Source organism: Girardinichthys multiradiatus, chromosome 22 (assembly GCF_021462225.1).
Source record: "Girardinichthys multiradiatus isolate DD_20200921_A chromosome 22, DD_fGirMul_XY1, whole genome shotgun sequence".
NCBI classification, from domain to species: Eukaryota; Metazoa; Chordata; class Actinopteri; order Cyprinodontiformes; family Goodeidae; genus Girardinichthys; species Girardinichthys multiradiatus.
In genome coordinates, this window is record NC_061814.1 from 34644058 (window position 1) to 34660416 (window position 16359).

At 40.1% G+C, this 16359-nt stretch overlaps 1 protein-coding gene across 4 annotated transcripts in view; it reads right to left on the bottom strand.

The window, feature by feature from the left end:
* LOC124858976 (signal-induced proliferation-associated 1-like protein 2) overlaps positions 1 to 3052 on the bottom strand; it is an 89240-nt gene extending 86188 nt beyond the window's left edge. For all 4 annotated transcript variants that reach the window (XM_047351338.1, XM_047351336.1, XM_047351337.1 and 1 more), the window contains exon 1: positions 1320 to 3052. In XM_047351338.1, coding sequence (XP_047207294.1) covers positions 1320 to 2826 — 1507 coding nt within the window. In that variant the 5' untranslated portion in view covers positions 2827 to 3052. The remainder of the gene's footprint in view (positions 1 to 1319) is intronic.
* Positions 3053 to 16359: the final 13307 nt, after the last annotated feature.

The following is a 16359-nucleotide window of genomic DNA, read 5'->3' on the forward strand; positions in this document are numbered from 1 at the left end:
TGATGACAAGCTTGTCTATCCAATAAAACACCTCATAAAGAGAGGACAAGGGATAAATTCACATACTCTCTAAAAGGCATTCTGCGAAAAAGCTGCAAGATAATATTTACAGTGCCATGCAAAAGTATTCATAATCTTTTTACACTTTTTGTCAGGCTGCAGACATAAACTTTTATTTATTTTATAGGGATTTTAAGTGATAGACCAACACAACATAGTGGATAATTGTGAAGTGGAGAGAAAATAATAAATGATTTTCATTAACTGCTTCGAACATCTAGAGACTGACATTTTTACCTATTTGCTTTTTCAAAATAGCTCAAACTCATGCAGATTAGATGAAGAGCACTCTGATGCAAAAATATGCTTGGATCCAAACTATTCCAGAGTAGCTCTGGTTGTATGTAAATGGGACATCTCATGTTCTTCTTGCAGCTCTTCCATAGGGGTCATATTTGTGGAGTGTTGGTCTATCACATAAATCCCAATAAAATACAGTGTAGCTTGTGGCTGTAACATGACAAAGTGTGAAAACGTTTGAGGGCTATGAACGTTTTTGCAAGCCATTGTAAAACAGAGTAGGGCAAAGAACTCTCAGTTGGTCTTCAAACAGCTAAAGCTCCACCTGTTATTCGACCAGCAATGCATGAAACATCATTTCCCTGTAGATACATGAGATCACAGGTACATCCAGTCACGCCATACATAGCATCTTTATGAAGAAGCTTAGACATATCAGTTTTAAAGGTGAAGCAGCTGTTTTCTGATGGGCTTAAGAATTGGTAATTCAATCTGCTCTGGGCAGTAAGTACAACCGGCAAGAAAAACAGATATGTATAATGCAGTGACGAGTCAAGATCACATTGTATTTCCAGTGTCAGCCAAATAGGTGTTTTAATAAGGAGCACCAGGACCTTCGCATAGTTCTTCTGACCCTAAAGCTTCATATGAGGAGCCCTCACACCCCAGTGCTCCCTATGGGAAACAGCTGCAAGACACCCTCTCGTTCAACTCAGCCTTCTTACGTGACTGATCATGGTTTCTTTGCAGGGAGTGGGCTGAAATCTCAGGGAAGATTTGGATGTTTCTCTGTTAAAGCATACTTTTGCACCCCACACAAGACAGCTATTGTTCTGAATATTATTTCATCTGGTCCTACAGGAAGATATCTGACCTTATGAACGTAGGTGGCTGTAATTTCACTAGTGTGATTCAAGGAAAAGCATTTGCTCTAAGTCATTAAACAATCCCCAACACAATCACCCAAAATCTGTCTAAATCACCTGTGTCAACACTTATTAATCATTAGTAACTCTTACCTCTTCCATAAAAGAACTTATGGTAGTAGTATGCTCCAAGATCAATGTGCTCAATAATGTAGCGTTTGACCTTCTCCCTGTGGATTGGCTGGTTTTCTCGAGGCACCTCCAGCACAGAAACACCTGCATTGGTACAGTGGGAACTAAGAGATGACTCAAATGAGCAACTCTCCGATATGCCACTGTAGTTGGCACTATTGGCTCTTGAGAGGGAGATCTTCCTCTCGCCCTCACCGCCGATCTCATTACGAAAGTGCGAACAGTTCAGCACCAAGTTGTTGCTCTTTCCATCCCCCTCATCCACGTCCAAATTTTCCTTGGGGTTCAGATCCTCTCTGCTCCCAAGTGGAGACTCGAACATGGGTTGATTTCCACTAATACAACCTGCTGCTCCACCATCTCCAGCCCCAGCAACAGTCCCGCTTCCCAATACTCCACTGGCCATGGCCCCAACTCCAACTGAGGCGGCTGAAGCTCCAGTGGTGGTGTTTTTTCTCTGGCTCAGGTTTGCTCGGCTTGCCACCGCTTCGCTGATGTTAAAAAGCACGCTCTGGACGTCGTAGTGAGCGAAGCATTTCTGAAAGCTCAGGGGTCGCCGGTCGTCCTCTAAAGAAAGTCTCAAGGCATCGCTTTCACTTTTAATGGTCCTCAGTCTCCTAAACAGAGACGTTTCTGTTGATTCCGATTTAAGACGCCTCATGAAAGATTTTTCCCTTTCCCGACTGTAGAGGAGAGAACTGTCTATGTAGTCATAGCCTGGAATATGGACTATCTCTCCTCTGGCGATCTGTGTGGCTGTCTGCAAGCTTGGGGACAAGGAGGCATCACAGCGTAACAACTCTGGAAATCCCAGAGGCGGTATGCTCCGATGGTCCAGATTGTCGACTCTGTAGCCCCTGAGCATGGTAAAAAAGCCATCCCCACCAAGGCCCTGACGATCAATGGAGGATGTGCTTCCGTACTCACGGTGCAGAGAGGCACCTGTGTTTGGATTGACAGCATTCTGGTCCATTATATCTTCAGAGTCGATGTCACTAATGGTGACATCACTGTTGCTCCGCTGACGGATAGGGTGGAGACCCTTTAATGGAGAGTGGCAGAGGAGGTCGCCGAGTGTATATTTGTCAGTATAGTCCACCTCAACACATACTTCCTCGCCTTGCTCTAGTAAATCCACAGTATGATCCTGCTGTCCGTTCTGGAAAACTGGAATAACACTCTGGTAGTTGGGTGAAGGTCGTAGATCCCAGCCATCTCTCCGTGGTGGCCATTCCGTCACCCTTGCCCTGACGCCCATTTTTGGCATGGCAGGAGTGCCATTTGTTTTTCCCGCACCGTCAGGTTTCACCTGCATGCTGGAGGCAGGTGGCCCCATGCTTCCATTCAAGGCTTTGAGTTTCCTGCTGAACAACTCCTCTGACTGCATGGCTTTGGAGTATTCTTCAGGCCCTCCCAAAATTCCCACAAGGGTTGATTTGTTATCTGTCCCAGGGCTCAAAATACTCATATCCTGCTTGCAGATTCTTTGAAGAGCAAACTTTCAGGAAGTGTCTTCATCATGTCATGTGGCTGGAGGGGGTTCTCCCTTCCCTAGTCAAAGAAACAGCCGTCGTCATAACTCACACAGGGCAGGTGGCATCACTATTAAAACATCAGTATGACAAGGACACTCAGCAATGGCAGAGTTTCATCTCACACTATGCCATCAATGCAGAAAGGCGGTTAAAGGAGTTGGATCTGCGGAAAAGACACAAAAAAGACAAAAAACAAAAAAAAAATCAGCACACAAGTGTGAGTTGTTCATTTTAAACAAAAAAAATTATTTCTTCCCAGTCCCAATAAAGGTATATTCTGTTGAGCTGCAGAACTGATTTTACTGCCGATCTAAATCGTTGTAAACTTTTATAACGGGGTAGAATTGTGGCAGTATTAGTTTATGAACAATGTAGTCTGTATCACCAAATACTGCTAATTAGTGTAATAGGAGGAGAGGGTAGATCTATCTATAATGGCACCCTCTCCTCCAAGGCAGCCAGTACTGAGCAGATGGCAGATAAGCAAATCACAGTAACAGGGGGTAGATGTTCACTTAAATATTTGCATGCTAATATCTGATACTACTATCCGTACCTTTAACAAACCTAACAAATTAAGAAGAAAAAATATTTTTTGTTACATTTTATTGGTCCATAAGGTGGTTGTTAATGGTTTCAAAATGTGCCTGCGACAGCTTTTAAAGCGGAAAGAAAAGACAAAGTGGCCTTAGCCAAAATGCAGTAACTGATCAGGTTTTGTTATACACCACCCATGAGAACACAATATTTGCTCAACATTGTGTGGTCAGATATGCTGGGAAACTGAAGAAATAGTCAGACAAAGGCTAATATCAGCAGTTTTACTTATTAACCAGAACATCTGAAACAAAGAAAGGGGAAGTAAATATTGGTTTGCTTATCCTTGAAAAGCAGCTTAGTTTCTTCTTGGGAATTTCCAGACAGATGTCAAATACTAGGTCCTCCTTCAAAATTCACATGGATCAAATAATTTTACATAACGTTCATAGATATGTAATAACAATCCAATGTAGTATGTTCAAAATTTTTGCATTACCTTCATTATGTGGAAAAAACACACACTATACTGCAGACATCACAAACAAGATCCCAATGTGGATGCTTTAATGTTCAGGACTCCTGATTATTGTTGTTGGTGTATTCTCTGTAATTCTGTGTAAGTCATAAGTCGCTGTGTTTGCCACAGCAACGTTTAACTTATATAATCTAACTTTGTGTGGACAACTTGCAAAACTGCACAGTTAGTAAGTTCACTTTATTAAAGACACCCATGGGTCCATAGCAAAAAAACAATAAAAAATCCAAACAAGATCAACAGTTTCACAAATTTACATGAAGACTAAATCGCCAATGATTCCACAACTTTAAATAAAACCTAACTGAGCTTAATGCAGCGTCAGTCAGAGAAACAATGTTTAGAGTCTTTTAACCTACACATAAAGCACTCCACCATCTTGCCATCTTATGCACAAACCTTATTTCATTGTTTTATGCCACACTGAGTTTGCGAATGGTGTCTTCTCTGCAACTCCTCCACAATTGTGCGGTGTAATTTGTAGTACAATAGACTTTAATGAGCCCAATCCTCACTTGATCAGTCTACATACCAAATTACATTTCAGCACATTAGCTTTGCATACATTAAGTAGCATTTTCTCTAGATGTCCAGATAATAATTTTATTGATTCAACAAGTATTGTATTTGTGCACAGTGGAAAACATTGTGCACAAATCCTTTATCTTCCCAAACAGCTGTCAATATGGGGGTCAGCTATGCAGAGAGCAGCTGAAGCACTGGTCATTCAATTTTATGCTGTTCAAAGCAAAGCGCCAAGGTATTGTAGCATGAGAAAAAAAATTTTTGTCACTTATTTATAGAGTGTTGAGAGAACATGTTTACGTTAATCTCACACAACAGTGTTAAATTTATGAAGCAGGAGAACTTTTCTTTTAGTTTTATCCACACATGAATAACTCAAACCACACTGAAATATGTTATGACGCGATTAATTGACATGTCATATCCAAACCGAATAAAGGTGCTAAGATTAGCCTGGCATTTAAAAAAAAAACAACAGGTTAATGAAGCAGGAGAACCTTTTCTGGGTTTTTTTCGTTCACACATGGTTAACAGGAACTCCACTGAAATATGTTAGAAGCTGAATAATTAAATTATAGCAAAATAGTGAATAAAGATGCCAACATTAGCCTAGCATTCCAGCCAACTGCTCAGCATAAAACAGTCAGCAAGAGCAAGATGTGAGTTTATCAAAAACTGTAGCTGTATGTGTTAAGTTAGATATATCTTTAAAAACAGAAGTTACAGCAACACCATAGAAGCTTTCCTGACCTAACTAACTCCATATTGGAGCAGCATAATATTCTGGCTTGAATGTAATAATTCTCTCGCCACAAAATAACTGGATAGGAGATTGACAAATGCCTTATCTTAAATGCCTTGGACTGGTATCAGGGCCAACACATCTGGACATCCTCGAAGTACTTTATGTCAGATCCTCGGACAAAATTTCAAGAAATAAACAATTTCTGAGAAAAAAAGCAGATTCCTCTGATTCTTCAACCTTCCATGCAATTGGATGTGTTTTACTGTGGGTCTGTTAGGATTATTTGAGTTAGATTTGACTTTGGATTCCTCTCTTAAAATGCTTGTTTTTGCATTGAAGATCACACCACGTCATGCTGCAGCATAGCTGGCTAATAAGTCTTCAGCACTGACCTAAATGCTTTTTTCTTGTTCTTTGGGGCTTATGGTGTGCATTGCATTAGTGTGAAAACCCCTCTGAGTTATCTCATCATCCTTCCGCATCACAGAAAACACGACTCCAAATGACCAGCAATTGTTCAGTAAAGATAATGGGCTCTATTAAAGCTACCCTCTTCCTTACACTCTGTTGTAACCATGGTAAATGAGTCTTAGCTTCGTGGCTTCAGTCTTTAGTTCACCTTTCATTCACGAGGTCTTTTAGTGTGAAAGCTTCAGATTTCAGATAATTGTTTACATTTGTCTGCATTATTTACTGTCAAGAAGGAGCATCGCCTTATTTGGGAAGAAAAAAAATGGGCCACAACAAGATTAGCTGCAAGCCAGATCAGACAACATACACACGGGTGGAGTTGGAAACATTTTAATAATAAAGTACTCACTGCTGCCTGCCTGAATGAAATACAGGTTAATGCATGCATGACCCAAATATGTAAGGGAAATACTGGTTAAAGTAGTTCATCATGTGCATGCAGTGCTAAATCATCAAGAGCATTTCTTCTCCTTTATGATCAACACTGTTTATGAACTCATTTTCAATAACCACCAATAACGTCTGACTTGATCTTGGGTTTCATTTACTGGTTAGAGAGGACAGCAAGTTATATTCTTGTGCAATGTAAGTAATATAGAGATATAGCAATAATAATTGATATAGAAATAATGTACACTGCTCAAAAAAATAAAGGGAACACTTAAACAATCCAATATAACTCCAAGTAAATCAAACTTCTGTGAAATCAAACTGTCCACTTAGGAAGCAACACTGATTGACAATCAATTTCACATCCTGTTGTTCAAATGGAATAGATAACAGGGGGAAATCTTTGGCGATTAGCAAGACACTCAATAAAGGAGTGGTTCTGCAGGTGGGGATCACAGACCACTTCTCAGTACCTATGCTTTCTGGCTGATGTTTTGGTCACTTTTGAATGTTGGTGGTGCTTTCACACTCGTGGTAGCATGAGACGGACTCTACAACCCACACAAGTGGCTCAGGTAGTGCAGCTCATCCAGGATGGCACATCAATGCCAGCTGTGGCAAGAAGGTTTGCTGTGTCTGTAAGCGTAGTGTCTAGAGCCTGGAGGCACTACCAGGAGACAGGCCAGTACACCAGGAGACGTGGAGGAGGCCGTAGGAGGACAACAACCCAGCAGCAGGACCACTACCTCCGCCTTTGTGCAAGGAGGAACAGGAGGAGCACTGCCAGAGCCCTGCAAAATGACCTCCAGCAGGCCACAAATGTGCATGTGTCTGCACAAACGGTTAGGAACCGACTCCATGAGGATGGTATGAGGGCCTGACGTCCACAAATGGGGGTTGTGTTCACAGCCCAACACCGTGCAGGACGCCCCACGGCCCTCCATGTGCTCACCAGAGGTAGCCTGACTGCCATTAGGTACCGAGATGAGATCCTCAGACCCTTTGTGAGACCATATGCTGGTGCAGTTGGCCCTGGGTTCCTCCTAATGCAGGACAATGCTGGACTTCATGTGGCTGGAGTGTGTTAGCAGTTCCTGCAAGATGAAGGCATTGAAGCTATGGACTGGCCCACTCGTTCCCCAGAACTGAATCCGATTGAGCACATTTGGGACATCATGTCTCGCTCCATCCACCAACGTCACGTTGCACCACAGACTGTCTAGGAGTTGGCGGATGCTTTAGTTCAGGTCTGGGAGGAGATCCCTCAGAAGACCATCCGCCATCTCATCAGGAGCATGCCCAGGTGTTGTAGGAGGTCATACAGGCACGTGGAGGTCACACACAATACTGAGCCTCATTTTGACTTGTTTTAAGGACATTACATCAAAGTTGGATCAGCCTGTTGTGTGTTTTTCCACTTTAATTTTGTGTCTGACTCCAAATCCAGGCCTCCACTGGTTAATAAATTTGATTTCCATTGATGATTTTTGTGTGATTTTGTTGTCAGCACATTCAACTTAGTACAGAACAAAGTATTCAATGAGAATATTTCATTCATTCAGATCTAGGATGTGTTATTTGAGTGTTCCCTTTTTTTTTAGCAGTATTGCAGTATGTGACCCAATGCAAGATAATGATCATAACTACAGATATCTGTGTATTTAAAAGGGTCAGACATGGGTTTAAAGTCTTCCATTTTGTTGGTTATAAATAAATAAATTGTCATGAAACTGGAAAAATTAAGTCTCTGAGGACCGATTGTTTACACAACACAGAAAAGTTTAGTTGCGTTTCTACTGTTTGTTTACACAACAACCGTGATTGTTTTCTCTGAAAATGTCTGTGTCTTGTGAAAAGGAAGCAAAATGCAAAAAAAGTATATCCACAGCATGATGCTGTCACTATCATGTTTCACCATGGGGACACTGTGTTCAGTGATGTGCGGTGTCACTTTCAAACACACATTAAATTTTGCATATAGGCAAAAAAAAAAAAAAAGGTCTGTTGCTGTTTCTCTGATGAATGTCTGACTTTCCAGACCTGTCAATTAAGTTGGATAGTAATTTCTTGGCAAGTGCCATTCCCTTTCCACTATTTGATAGCACATTGACCAGTGCTCCATGACGTGCTTGAAGGTTGGGATATTGTTTTATAATCAAACCCTGCTTTTAACGTCTCCACAACACCCGGACCTGTTTGGTGTGTACCTTGGTCTTGATGATGCTTTTGAGTCACTAACAAAGTTTCTACAGAAAAGTGACATTTATACAGAGACTATTATACACACAGGTGATTCTATTTACTAATCAAGTGATTTCTCAAGGCAATAGGTTGCACTGAATTTTATTTATAGGTGTCAGAGTAAAGGGGAAATAAAAATGTACAACATCTTTCAGATTTTAAGATGTAAAAAAATAAGAAAATTAGCAATTTTCCAGTTTGGCACATTAATTCCCATAAATACCATAAAGTGTGACAAGGAGCACAAGTGACTACAGCAGCAGTCTGCTCACCAAACCATAAATGTCAAAACTTGACTGAATGCTGTCTCTTCACACTCACAATTAGGGCAGGTAACAGCAAAATGTGACACCGGCACATGAAGCGGGATGACTGTTGACACTCCAGCGGATACCTTTTTTTTACTGACGGCTGAGAACAAGAAGAACAAAGACACTGACATAATGCAAACTGATTGCAAGGCAAGAAAACATCGTGTCTGACCTTTCGTTGCTGCCAGACAAAGACAAAGTTACCTTGAATAAGCAGCATTATGTTGCTATTAAATCCTCAAAACCAAAACAGTGCATTCTGAGAAATTTTTTTTTCCTACTTTGAGTAAATTATTGTTTTAAAAGAAAAACAAACGGAAGACCAGACTGTTTATGTACACACAGTCCAGCATGTTTGGGTTTCTGTTGCTAAATGGGGTCAAAATAAGGCAAACTGACCCTTATTTAATGTCAAAGACAGGACAGGATAAGCCAGAAAACATGGTGGTCTGTTTCTTTTGCCTTTCCTCTATTGGTACTTTCCCCCACCAAAATGATTGATTGCAGTTATAACACGTCTCACTCTGCATCCAGCCTACAATTCCCACGACCAATGGCAAGCGCCACAAGCTCCTTGATCAGCAGAATTCCTGCTTCTGTGTGACCTGAAGGTGGAGGCTGTTTTCTGTCCCTGCTTTTGTGGCTGTCTGCACTGGAGAGGCAACAGATGGAGTGTGGGGGTCTGTTTTCCTAACAGCCCTCTGCTAACTGGAGTAATGCACTGCTATTAGGCCTGTTTTAGACACACGGTCTGGTGTACAAGGGGACTGGATGGAGATAGGGAGAGACACGGAGGCCTAATTACAGTAATGAACTCATTTTCTGTCTCTGATGTTGGATGGTCTGTCTTTCATCTTGGTTCATCCAGATGAGTTGCCCTGTAGTTCAGCCAGGTCTTAGAATAATCCCCTGACATTGTGGCCTGATTAAAGGCTTCCATAGATATTAATACGCTGTCAGAAAAGTGGGCACATTCTTTCTACTACGCTAAGATTAATGCACTTCTTTAGCTAAAAACAGACCTCAACCGAACAGGATGAAAACTATAACATCAGCCAAATAGGTTGATGAGTTGAGACAGATTGACTTCCACAGATGCTTGAGCTAAGGATGTCCTAATCGGGTGATTTTCTCCCTGATACCCAACTGAGTTTTTTGGGAACAGTCATTTGCCAATACTGAGTCCTGTTAGATACTTAACTAAAATCAAAAAGATGTACAGCATATTACTTATAAGATTCAGTAGATTTAAAACAAAGGTGCCCAAAGCAGTGATACCAGGAAACCAAACAGTCAAAAATATTACTCAACAACAACATTCCAGATGCTGTAATATGAATTTTTCTTGACAACAACCAAAATTCTGTCCCAACAGGAGTGAGGCGTCATCTTTCTAAAGCTATATATGTCTCAACAGATATAGTTACACTGTTTACTATGCTGACAACTTTCTCCTTCTGAAAATAAATTTATTTAGGCAGCAGTTAGCCAAAAGTTTTACGCTAAGGCTAGCATGTTTACTCTCCATTTGATATGAGTCACTGATGATTCAGCTCATTATCAAAAGTTGTTCTCCTTCATAGACTTACTGTATTGCTTTAAAGGTCATAAAATTTTATTTTATTTAATAACCTGTGTTTTAACTGCTCTCTATTTAGCTCTCCCCCACACAAACTGACAAGAAGCTGCAGCAACGTATACAGTCTCTCCCATTGTGTACTTCATCAAGAAAATATTGTGAACAATCTATAATACAATTTGCAAGCCATACACATGAAATTAGACATATTTTTTAAACTGGCACCACAAAACGCAGCTGCACAGCTCACTAGGACCAACATAAAATTAGTAAAGTACACCAACAACTGAATCTGTTTTATGCAGTCAGGAAGTCATTGTCCCCAAGTTGAGTTTAGCAGCATACACACAGATTACATTTAAAATGCTGTGATCCAGGGCCCAAAACCATTCTTGGAATGGGATCAGCACATCCCAAGTAAACTAGCGCAAGGAAGCAAAACCAAAGGTATATGTATTTTTTTGTTGGGTCTGATTAACCGATTCTGGGTTTAGCTTCAGCCAATAGAACTTATGAAACTTGATAAAACAAACCCCAAATACTTCCAAAACCAGGTCAATTGGACTGCCATTTAAAGATTTGAAATTTCTGAAATTTAACAGTGAAAGAATGTGCCACGGGATTTTCAACAGACGTAGTAATTTGGAATTCAACAGAAAACAAACGCATTCCAAGATCATCCCCATTTTTGCATCAAAGCTTATATCTCTAACCTTTATCAGATGTTCGACCTAGCTAAAGAAAATGCATTACATGTACATGCTGTTCCTTGATGCATTTATTTATTAAAATTTGAAATTGAAATTCCGATTTTTGTGTTTTAGGTGATTTGGAGCACCGACAGGGTCCATAAAACTCCAAGTCAAAGGGTGAAACCAAGTATCCAAATGGACTAAGAAGTATGGGGAGACCTTTATGACAACTCAATATCTTTCAAATGCTATATTGTACTGAACAAATGAATGAAGCTGATACTGCACAAATTTTAGTAAATTGGATGTTTCAAAAACAAGTGTCACCAAAAAGATATGTCAGCACAAAATATCAAAATTGCGTATGCATAGATGGCACAGGAACTATTTATTTGCATGATCGTGATGCTGCTGCCACCCTCAATGAGTGCAAAATATTGCAACCCCATTTCATTGCTTCAAATCTTTAAAAACAGCATTAACATAATTAAGCTGTATTCCAGTAAAATGTTTTCACTTGCACATAACATCAAAGCCAAATATGTTATTTCGGCCTGGCAGGGCTGTCGTGCCACTCTGAGCCCTGAGGTGAAAACAAGCCTGTCATTAAGGCCAATTACATTTAATGAAGCCTTGTGCAATTGAGTCCTCTGTTTTATGCAGTCAGGAAGTCATTGCCGGTCTTGTCCCCAAGATGCCTTGTGAGCTGAAGCCAAGTCCAGATGCAGCCGTCTTCTTCTCCTGCAGCAAGTCAGGGTGCAGTGCAAGATACAGGCCAAGATTATTACAGGAGATTTCCGGCTCATGTTCGTCATCATAATGTGAGTCAGCAAATTTACAACTTCTTTCCAGCGCACTCATTAGCCCGTTCTCTGTTCCAGTTACATGTCTACTGCTGTCTTCAATGGAGAAGCTGCAGCTTCGTCAGACATTTGGATGTGTCACAATGTGTTCATCATTAACAGAGAGGAAGGAAAAGAATCCGAGTGTAAAGCAAACAAACCTAAAGGCACACTTTTTACGCCTTGCTGCCCGCTATTTGATTCCTCAATAAACTTTTAATAAAAGCAATGAATCACCCACCATGTCACTCCACACTCAAACGTGATCAAGTCTGCACACAGAGCCATCGTTTCAACCTCCATATACATGATATAAAGCAGTAAGGGAGCTCTGCTTTCAATCCTCCATAGAACAGCAGCTGTTTTTTAATGTTGCAGTGGAAACTTGAGGTGCGTGTGAGATGGTTTTTGCCAGGAAATGCATTAAATTAATCACACTTACAGTAAGAGAAAGACGGAGGGTCACATCTATAACTAGACACAGGATTTTTCTAGTTTGATGGAAAAACACTTGTGTTTCTGCTTCGGTGGAGCAATTCTTCAACCTAAATGGGTTACTGCTAAGTAGAATGCGAGGTTAAGAGGAGAGTACAAAGTGGTGGAGCAGGAAGAAAAGAGTTTGATGGGAGTTTTGCCAAATCTTGCTCAGAGCATTTTCTTCAGTTTACCCGCAGATGCAATTAATTGGGCAATGTTAGCCTTAAGAGTTCATTACTGGGGCCTGGGAAACTGGGCATGCCTTCTTCCCCAAGTGCTTCCATAACCAGAGAGAACCCTTATGAAGGGGTATTAAGACTTTGCAAGGGAGTAACTGCATCACTCCTCACACTCGCTGATGCTATTAAAGTTTAAATCAAACAGCTTCTCACTCTTTTATCTGCACCTACTACAATTCAGCATCGCAACAGGAAAGAGTCTCCCAATTAGCACTGATGCCAAAGCCCTTCTATTGATGACAACCCCCCATCCCGTCTCCATGTGCACAGCAATGCCTCGGTGCATTTAAGCCGGTAAGGGCCCAGTCATCTAACTCCACCTTTTCTGTGTGCTTAGAGCTCCAAAAGGAACACCCAAGTGTGGCAGCATTGCCTGCAGGGAGCAATGCTGAGATTTTAATGACCAGTGTGAAAGCAGGGTCACACCCTCAGTAGGAGGTAAGGAAACCGATGAAATGAAATGCACTCAGATGCCTTATAATTTCTCATATGTGGAAATGGGCAAAATACACTAAACTCCTCTGGAAATATCCTAAAGGATTGCAAATGTTTATTTAGGTTAAGCAGGAATGAGCTATAGAATTAAAGACAATACTTCTCTAGTGAGCAACTCAGCAACATCATCCATTAGTTAAGATGTAGTGATAAGACTCACAAACCAATGAGTACATTGTAACAACAATTTCTCCTAGCAGTCAACAATAGACGTTTTTCTCTTTTGCTGCCTATTCATCCGTCATTTTGAGTTCTCATACTAAATTAAGCATGTTCTCAGAAACTCAGGCAGTCACTTGATGTCTGTCCATTCAAGCAGGAGAGCAAAATCTGTAGTTTTTGTGATATAAAACAACAAATTCACAAAGTGAAATTCAAAATGAATGCAAGCAGTGCATCCAGAAGCATTTAAAGGTGGAATTTATATTAAAGGAAAAAGAGGGTAAAAGAAAATAGATAATTTAAAACTATACAAGGGACTGCTTTCCTATAAGCAGATTAGAAGATGATATACTGGTTTTCTGAACCAGGGAAGGAAAAGGGAAGGAATTATCCTTTTTATGAACAAACAAAAGTTGTCAATAAAACTGATGTGAAATGGTTTCTTCTCTTGCCTCATATAACAGCATATGTAAAATGCTTTTTATGTGGGTTCAAATGTAAAGAAATTAAGCACGTTCTGAGAAAGATTTTCAACACCATCATCAAGTCCTGTCATGTCAATGAAGTATATGTTTCCCTTGTATTGTGCATACAGTATGCACCGCGTGAAAAGTCAAATAGCACAATCTTTTGATATATCAGATTTGTCATCACAATATCAGTGTGTGCAAATTCACAATTGCAAAGGATTGCTTGGATGCAACATTGGTTGGCTGTATATTTTAGTGGCAATGCATTTAGACTCTACATGCCACTGATACAGTATATTTGGCCAGTTGACCAGAGAGTTATTATGACGATAGAAAAGAAGGGGAAGACTGAGAAAAATATGATCATTGCAACATTTACCTATAAAAACCTGCTATTGCATCAGGAGAAATTGTCTTTTGCTGGCGTGACATCACTGTCTGTTTTTTTTTCTTGCTTTTTTCACACTTTATGATCATCTGACCATTCTGACCTGAAAGTTCAAAAGTCTATAAATATTGTATGAATTCTCCCAAATGATCACCTCAAGCATGCTGAGGTGAGTACATCTTCATTAGTTCAGACAAAACGTATACAGTCAGGGTGTCATCTTTTATCTTGTACAGATGTGTTTGTCCCTCCATGGTTAAACCTGTTACACTATTACCTGTCTGCCCTGCGTTTCAGTGGTGTATGTAGATATTATTTAAAACTCTCTAGCATCACCTTCCTACACATTTAACATTGTAACATATATATTTTGATAACCAGCTAAGCCAGGCATGTTTTGACATGTCAAAAAAATTAGGGATGGGTACCTTTCACATTTGAACTGATACTTGGTACCTGGGAATCGATACCGGTACTCAACGGTACCAGTTTTTGGTACTTTTGTGTCTGTTTATGTGGTAATAAATGTTAATTTGTTTTATAATAAAATCTCAAAAATTTTCAATTTAACATATTTTTTTCTCAATAAATAAACTTCAATGAATATATCAAAACAACATCCAGCTGTCTGTATTGTAACATCTCAGTTGTTTCAAACATTTCTTCAACATTAAGACCTTTAACTGACTATGCAGTGAAATGCACAAATTAAAACCCAGCCATGTTGCTGGCTGCAGACGAGTCGCTAACAAATGCAGACGTGCTAATGATGCCGAATGCGGGAGTTGTAGCCGTAGAAAATTGTCTCTTCAGCCTTGACAAAAATCTTGTGCTTATCCAGGTCAGTGTATTTACACACACACTCAGAAAAATATATAAGTGGCTGGGCCCATTACCTAATCTCACTTTAAGTAAATAAAGGCTCTGTCTGAGCTGATGAAGATCCACTCACCTTTGCAGCTGGACACCTATAACCAAAAGTGAAACTGACAGCATGACCTACTTTCCAATTATTTTGGAACACCATTCCCAAATGGTCAGTTTATCCTTAACTATGGGGAAAAATACAAGAAAATGGTGACACCAAGGCATAGGTAACATACCCTGTTGAAATGCAGTCTAACACTAAATTCCACACCCTTGATTCCAATACACAAACCAGGACCAAATCAGAAGCAACAGACATACTTCAAAGATAGAATAGGACTTGATGTTCCACAAAATCTGCCTCAATACCTCATGATTAGACCTGAGTAACACGCCCTTTTCAAACACCAGGATACAAAAAATAGGAAACAGTGTGACAACAGCTTCAGTTCTAATTGGATCATAATAAACGTACAGGAATTTTATGGCGGAGGGCATATTTGCAATATATATCAGTTGTGACGCTCATGAAAATCTGTTAAAGCCTGGTTTAGCTGGAGATCAAGTTATGTATGCTACAGAATCAGACGATGCTGAAACATTTCTTACTTAGAGCTGCATATCTTAAATCGCCATAGAAACACAAGGCAGGGAGTCAGTAGTGTGACGAGGGTATAACCAAATGTTTGCTTTTAAGATATGTCAAAAATAGATATCTCTGTTCCACTGAAACACGTTACATTCTTATTGTTATAGAGGCTGTAACTCACTCATTTAAATTGCAATATTTAATCTAATTCAGTTCAAAACCCCAAAAATACAATACACTTAAAGAGTTTACTGCAGAAAATAAAACAGGATACGTTTTGGTTCACATCTTAAATGTGTGAATGAGTCTGCTGATTAGCAGGAATTGCTGAGAACAAGACTTTGCAGATATTTTAACGTTTTTGTCTGCATACCGTAAAAAACAAAAGCCCAAAGCAGGGATTAACTTGTCTGATACACACCTGTTGTATTGCCAGTGAGGATGCAAAACATTCTTGAATGCATTTTGCACCTAGGTCTTTTCATTTTTAATTACTCATCTGCCATCTTGTCTTATGCAGTGCACAGAGTTTCCCCAGCCTTTTCCAGTAGAAGAAGAGCATCATGTTATCTCTGCCACAATCCACCGATCCATCTTACACAAAAAGTGTTCCAGAAAAATGTTGATAAACACAGAAAACTGTGTACAGTAAACGTGCTTGCACAGACAGCAAAAATTAAAGGCTTGTTGTTTACATCTCAGTGCACACAGACATGACCCAACAACAGCAGAACAATCAGTAAAGGATATAAAAGGAGGTCAGCCAGCACCAAGTAAACATATATCCCACACAGTCCCATCATTCCCCGGGTACCAGGCCTCACAGTGGACTGTGGGAAATGCCTACATTTGCTAATGCCCTCTCTGCCCAAGGTGTGCACACTGGATAAGGAAAAACACCCATCAAA